This window comes from Monodon monoceros, unplaced genomic scaffold (genome assembly GCF_005190385.1).
Source record: "Monodon monoceros isolate NGI ecotype Baffin Bay Population unplaced genomic scaffold, NGI_Narwhal_1 Super_Scaffold_18, whole genome shotgun sequence".
Classification (NCBI taxonomy): domain Eukaryota; kingdom Metazoa; phylum Chordata; class Mammalia; order Artiodactyla; family Monodontidae; genus Monodon; species Monodon monoceros.
In genome coordinates, this window is record NW_021703774.1 from 66211041 (window position 1) to 66218449 (window position 7409).

The 7409-nt window shown below is 53.2% G+C and overlaps 1 protein-coding gene across 1 annotated transcript; it reads right to left on the reverse strand.

Annotated features, from left to right (window-relative positions):
• Nucleotides 1-575: 575 nt before the first annotated feature.
• On the reverse strand, nucleotides 576-4482 carry NHLH1 (nescient helix-loop-helix 1). The gene is made up of 2 exons (XM_029226977.1): nucleotides 4201-4482; nucleotides 576-1150 (listed from the first exon to the last, which is right to left on the reverse strand). Exon 2 carries the CDS (start codon nucleotides 975-977, stop codon nucleotides 576-578), a length of 402 nt encoding a protein of 133 aa, XP_029082810.1. The 5' UTR covers nucleotides 978-1150; nucleotides 4201-4482.
• Nucleotides 4483-7409: the final 2927 nt, after the last annotated feature.

A 7409-nucleotide genomic window follows, 5' to 3' on the forward strand; every position in this document is an offset into this window, starting at 1 on the left:
CAGCTACTGAGATTCCCCTCACAGGAGTTACCTCACCATGCCCCTGCCTCCCAAGGGCTAGACTGAGATGTCTAAGAAAAAGCCCACACCCTCTAACCCCAGCCTTCCCCTTTCCTGTTCCCATGCCCCACCTCTACCATGGGCAGGAGAAGCTGCAACAGGGTGCAAACAGGATGGGAGACAGAGTCGGAGTCTGGGGAAGGGGGTGTGTCTCTGAAAATTTGGATGTAGGAGTAGAAGAGGCAGCAGCCCATGAGCGAGCAAAGGGGAGATTCCAAGACTGTATACCCACCACCCAAGCAAAAACATTTCTAACCGGCTGTGTCCCAACCACAAACTGTAGAAGGTACCCACGAGAAGAGCCCTCCGGCTGCCTAGGTGAGTAAAAGGAAGTCTCCTTCGACCAATCGACCAACCGGTGGGCACTCTGCCTGGGCCCGGGGCCAGTGGGTACATGCTATGCCAAGGTACAGGGACGCAGGGAGGAGAGGCCGTTCTAAGCAGTGAGCGGTGAGGAGGGACCCCAGCGAAGCCCCGGGGAGAGGAGTGAATCCAGGGCGGGAGGCAGGCAGTGTTCAGACGTCCAGCACGTGGTTCAGGTAGGAGATGTAGCAGATGGCCAGGCGCAGGATCTCAATCTTGGAAAGCTTCTTGTCGGGGGGCAGGGTGGGCAGCAGCTTGCGCAGCTCGGCGAAGGCCAGGTTGAAGGCTTCCACGCGAATTCGCTCCCGCGTGGCGTGGGCCGTGCGGTACTTGGCTGTGGCGCGCCGCCGGCGCCGCCGCTCCTCACGGCTCAGGTGCTGCAGGTCTTTCCGGCCCGGCTCTCCTGGCTCCAGGACGCGAGCCTGACCCCCTCCCGGCCCCCCCGGCCCCGCCCCGTCAGGGCCCGCCCCGCCCCCACAGTCGCTGAAGCCTGACTCGGTCTCAGAGTGGGTGGGAGGCAGGTCCAGCTCCATGGTGTCTGAGTTGAGCATCATGACGGATGCCCCTCGCCCTGTGAGATCAGGATCCCCTCCCCACCCCTCCCTCTGGGAGCCTGAAAGCTGGTTGCGGGAGGGGCAGGAAGGGCCTGGGGTGGTGGGGTCTGCCACTGAGCTCAAGGAAGTGAGAGCCACTTCAGGGTTCCATGGTCAGCGTTCTGGTCGGGAGCCTGGAAGAGAGAAGGGGAAATTGGTAAGGGCAGAGGGAGGAAGGAGGGGACAGCTCAGAGATGGGGAGGGGTGAGGAAGGTTTAAGATGGGCTGGGAGAGGGGGAGGTACTGTAAGCTTGCTGAAAGAACAGCAGAAACATGGGGAGGGGTGGAGGCAGTGAGGCAGGAGAGACAGGCAGGAGGCCATGGTGTCAAGGAGTAAGAGGAAAGATGGAGAGAAGGGAAGAGATCCAGAAAGTCGGCAACTCGAAAGGAGAAGAAGCAATGAGAAGGACAGGGTCAGGATAAAACTGAGCAAGAGGATTAAAGACCTAAGTGTAAGACTTAAAACTGCAGCTCCTAAAGAAAACACAGGGGGAGAACTTCATGACATTGGACTTGGCAATGATTTCTTATATGTCACACCAGAAGCACAGGCAACAAAAGCAAACATAGACAAATGGGACTACATCAAACCTACAAACTTTTGTGCGTCAAAGGACACAATTAACAGAGTGAAAAGGCAATGGGAGAAGTTATTTGCAATTCATATAGATGTAAGGGGTTAATATCCAGAATATTATAAAGGACTCCCACAGCTCAACTTCAAAAAACTAAATAACTTGATTAAAAACTGGACAAAGAGCTTGAAGACATTTCTCCAAAGATGATATATAAATGACCAGCAAACATATGAAAAGATGCTCAACATCACTAATCGTCAGAGAAATGCAAATCGAAATCACAATGAGCTATGTATGACCTCATACCCATTAGGATGGTTACTATCAAAAAAAAAACAAAAAACGCCAGAAAATAACGGTTGTCGGCAAGGGTGGAGAGAAATTGGAACCCTTTGCCCTGTTGGTGAGATTGTAAAATGGTGCAACTGCTATGGAAACAGTATGCAGGTTCCTTTAAAAATTAAAAATAGAATTACCATATGATCTAGCAATCCCACTTCTGTGTTTATGTCTAAGGAAATTGAAATTGGGATCTTGAAGATATATCTGCATCCCCACGTTCTCTGCAGCATTATTCACAATAGCCAAGATACGGAAACAACCCAAATGTCCATCAATAGATACACAGATAAAGAAAATGTTGCATACACATACAATGGAATATTATTCAGCCTTAAAAAGGAAGAAAATCCTGTCACAATGCTACAACATGGATGAACCTTGAGGACATTATGCTAAGTGAAATAAGCGAGTCCCAAAAACACAAATATTGTATGATTCCACTAATATGATATATCTAAGTATTCATCTTCATAGAAGCAGTATGTAGAATGGTGCTTACCAGAGGCTGAGGGGACGGTGGGGAAGGGGAGGTGTTGCTCAAAGGGTATAGAGTTTCAGATTTACAGGATGAAAAAGTTCTGGAGCTCTGTTTCACAACAATGTGAATATACTTAACACTACTGAACTGTACACTTAAAATAGTAAATTTTATGTTATATGTTTTTATCACAATGATTTTTTTTTAAGAATTAAAAAGGCGGGGGGAACTGAGCGAGACTGGAGCCACAGCTGCAAGAGAGATTGGCTGTGGCTCTAAACCTTTCCAAGTTGTGAGGGGAGCATTGCAAGCCTTGGCCCTACCATCCCCTCCCTCCCAGGGCCTGTCTCCACCCTGGCTGCTTCTGTATGTGTGTGTGTGTGGAGGGGAGAGGATGATAAACACGCAGATTGCCCTTTGTAGAGTGGACTGGGGCATATGGAGCTCGGCACAGCTGCCCAGTTCAGTCCCTCCCTGCCCCCAAACCCCAAAACAGGACCATTGCAGACACCAGATCCTACCACCCCGACCACTAGAATCAGGGGGAGGTATCTCCTCTGGCCACAGTCCCCCTGCTCAGGACAGTCCCTTCCTCCAGCTCTGTCCTCAACACCCTCAACCCTTGCCATTCCCTGGCCGTTTCGGCAACTCCGCAAGGAAGATTGGGGAAAGGGAACACAATCAGCTTTCCACTCCACATCCTCCCCCAGCCCAAGGCCAGTTCAGATGTGGCGGGCAGAGACGGATAAGGGTAGCTTTTGGAGGCCACCATTTGGGGCTTGGAGAAGCTTGCTTGTCCCTGGGACCAGAGGAAATCAGGGAGAGGCAGCAGGAACATGGTCTGGGGGAAGGCTGGGGAAAGGGCTTTGCTGTGGGGGAATGTCAAGTGGGAACAGTGGGCCACTCACTGTGAGCTCAGCCAGACTAAAGTGGCAGAAACAGAAGCACAGAGGTTCCTTCGCAATCACCATATCCCCTTCCTCACCAGTCCGGGCTCTCCTGCCTGATGGTCACCTTCACAAGGGTCAGAACTCCCCAGCCTTGCCCCGCCCCACCATGCAGAAAACAGGTTCAAATGAGTAGCCCACTAACAGTAAGCTCTGAGGTTGGGGGTGTGAGATCATCAATACCTGAGAGCATGTACGCACACAGCCGTAACACGAAACAGACGGGGGTGAGCGCTGAAATTTAGAACACACCGCATATTCCAGGGTCCAAAGAAACACGAGGGGATGCATGGCAATAGCGTGGGAGGCCCCGAAGTCAGCACCTCCCAGTATGTGTTTAGTGCACCAATTCCCCACCCCCATGACCCAGGAATTCAGCTACGGTGCTCTCGGCACATCTATCACAGCCCTGCCTGGTCCCCATGTTCCTTCATCCCTGATCACTTGGCCCTCCCTTCCCCGCTTCTGCTCCCGATCTGACCCCAGTCCCATTTCCACCTGGACCCACTGTCTCCCCCAGCTCCAGTCCTGGCAGCAGCTCCTATTCACCCATCAAGTCAGTCCTCACCCCAAAATCCACTTCTGGTTTCAAAGTTGCAGGTTCCGAGGATCAGAATTCCAAGCATCCAGGATAGGACGTCCTGCCCCACTTCTGCCATCCCCAACCCGACTGAGAATAGATAGGCACAAAGAGTCAAAGGGGAGAAGTGGGGAAGAGGGAGGTGCAGGGACAGAGACACAGCGTGAGAGAAAACTAGAGGGAGGCTCTGGGAGGGGACTTGAGCCAGAGAGTGGGAGGGACACGCCCACCCCTCCCCAGCCTTTGGTTCCCCCTTTACCTAGGAGGAGCCTGTGAGGGGATCCAAGCTGGCAGGACAGGGGGGCAGCGTTGACAGCCCCAGTCTCCTCTGGCTGCTCAGAGCTCATCCGTCTGCAAAGTTATTGACCAGCTTTCTAGACCTCTCCGGGGCAGCGTGGCGTGGCTGTACCGGCTCCGGGGCATAGGAGAGGGGTACACATGTTGGGGATATAGGGCCCAGGTGGAGGGGTTGAGTTTGGCTAGGTACTGGGGACACCCGCACTCACACGCACACACACACCACACGCTCACAGACACATACACACCTGAGCTGGCCCAGCCCTATGTATATATATGGAGATACACACACACACCCCCAGCTCTCCATTGGCTGGCCCAGCCCCCCCCTTATCAATATTAAACAGTAAGGCCAGGCAGCCATTGGCAGAGGGATCTGGGAACCCCCCTGGGAGCTGGGGGTGGGGCTGGCCCTGGGGGGGGGGTGGCGAGGAGTGGGGGAGCAGGGACATCTGTTCTCCATGCATATTTCATAAGCAAGAAATGGAGAGCTGGGGAAGGGGTGGGGCTGGGGCGAGAGCCAGGGCAGGATCACAGATGAAACCCCTCAGTCTCCCACACCAGAGGCGGCAGGGACAGAGGCCCCCAGCAAGCCATGTTTAAGTGCCATGGTCCCATTCTGAGTTCCAGCTGGGCTTTGACAGCCCCTTCCCACATCTCCTTTTCCCTGGGAAAAAGGCTCTCCAAGGTACTAACAGGGAGATCGAGAAAAGGGCAAGTGGACAGCACGAAAACGCAGAAGAGGTCCCTAGAGTCCTTGCCCTCACCAAGCTCTCATTCTTCATAAAGCTGGTTCCCACCAGCCCCTTTGCCAGGCTGCCTGTGGCTACTGCTCAGGCCCCTGCCCTTGTCACCCTGGGACTCAATCACCCCACACCCTCTTATCCCAGCCTCCAGCCTCCCACCTACCCAATCACCAGGGAAGGAGTGGGGTCAGTTTCCTGACACAGATCCTACAAGGAGTTTTTCTAGGCTGGCTGGCCCAACCTGACCCACTGGGAATTGGGGGCTCTCAGGAGGAAAGAGGTAAAGGCTAAAAGGAGCAGGATACAGGAGTGTGGGGAGAGGAGGAACCAGGGTTGGAAGGACACTGGGGGAGGACGGCAGGGCACCCAGGCAGGCTTCAAGCATGCTGGGGCATCAAATGAGCAATAAGAAAACTAGCTATAAAATCATATGCAAATGGGCATTGATTAAGTTCACATCAATAGCTCAGCTGCCTCCAGCCTGTGTGTGCATGTGCGTGCATGTCTGAGTGTGTGTGTGTGTGTGTGTGTGTGTGAGATACCGGGTGGCAGGAGCAGGGAGCAAGGGAAGAACAGAGGCAGTGGGCTACATTTCCGTATCTGAAGTTCTCTTCCCCACTCAGCTGTTGAATGTCTTCATTGAACCTCTGTGAATATCGAGAAGGAACCACGGCTGGGAGGACTGCAGAGACGGCTACAGTGCTACAGTGAAGAAAGCTTTGTCGGCTGTGTGGCCTTGGATGAGTAACTCAACCTCTTGAGCCTCAACCTTCCTTCTCTGTAAAATGGGATTAAATATAGCTGCCGCTTAGGTTGCCACGGAGATTAAGCGAGATAACGCACGTAATGGGTCTGGACCTTAGTAGGAGCACAGGCCACCTGCAGGCTTTTGGAAGCATTTGCCATTTCCCTGTTGCTGATCAACCTTTTCTGGGCTTTCTCCAGGGTAAGGCATTCCCTAAGGGGAGTCCTGTAATTCTTCCCCAAGCTCCCCCACCCCCAGGTCTGGGAGGTGCCAACTCCCACCTGGGCAGGCCCAGACAGGTGCCCAGGTGCCAGCAGATTGGCTGAGCTGGAGGGGAAAGGAGGCTTGAGGAGGGGGGCTGGGGGGCAGGGGATCAGGTGGCATCTCAGTTCTTGCATCATCATTGCCATGGTGCTGATTAAAAACCAATCTCTACCTAATGAGCCCCCAGCAACAACAATCCCACCTCCCCCACCCTCTTGCCCTCCACCTCATCCAAGAAAATTGGGAGACAGAGAGACTCAGGAGAGAGGGCCATGGAGGAGAGGAGAGATACGGAACAAATGGGAGATGGAGAAGAAGCAGAGGAAATGAAGGGGGAGACGTGGGGAGATGTCGAGACACACACAGAGAGGAACAAGATGAGAAAACAGAGTCATGAGGTTACAGACATGGGGAAGATATAGAGAAATGGGAAGACTCGTTACGGGGAGATGGAGATGTAGGGGAGACAGAGAGATAGAAGAGAGAAGATGGGAGCAGAATTGCCAGGTTGCCAAGGCTTTGTGGAAGATTCGGGGATGCAAGATACAGGGGGATAGAGACATGGGGAGAGACATGAAAAGAGGAGATGGTTAGGGAGACACAGACCTGGGTGAATTATGGACGTGGAGAAAACACGGATATTCAGGGATGGACAGGTACTGTTACTGGGAGAGGGTCCTGAGGGAAGCCCCAACACAGGGTGGAGATATACAGACATGTGGGAAGCAGAGTGCAGACAGTTGTGAGGAAACAAAAAAAATACTGGAGACAGGGAGACAAGGAGGGGAGACACGACAAACAGCTATAGAGATGAGGGACTGTTACTGAAATGGGGAGGCCTGGTTCCCCAAGGGTGAGACATTGAGAAAAACAGAAACAGAACCTGGAGAGACTGTAGAAGCAGAAGGGAACCTTGGTGGGGTGGAGATGGGAGAGAGAAACCAAATCCTTGTTCCCGGCCTCCCTCCTTTTAGGCAGTTCGGCTCAGATACTTCAACCCTGCAACCTCCATCCTTGAAGCACTCAGCCCAGGCTGTGCCCAGTGCAAGCTGAGGGTTGATGTTACATGGGGGTGGGAGAGTGCTCTGGGACCACCTCTGTCTGCCTCCTCTGCATCTGTCATTCCAGGGTCCTGGACTCTGGGGCCCCAGTCCCAGTGTTCACTCAGGGGTTCAGTTTCTGCACCTAGGGGGTGTAGCTAAAAAGGACATAGCGTATGATAAAGAGGAGGAGCTAAAAGCATGGAGTGGTGGGAGGAACTACTAATTCTACTGAACTTGGGGCCAGTAGATCTGGGTCCGAGTCCTGGTGACCTTGGACACATCATTAACCGTTTTCTTTCGGCTGTGCAGCCTTGTGGGATCGTAGTTCCCCAACCAGGGATCAAACCCAGGCCCTCGGCAGCAAAAGCATGAA

Bases quoted from the DNA above. Each gene is read 5' to 3' on its own strand.
- NHLH1 (XM_029226977.1), bottom strand. From the start codon at position 977: ATGATGCTCAACTCAGACACCATGGAGCTGGACCTGCCTCCCACCCAC.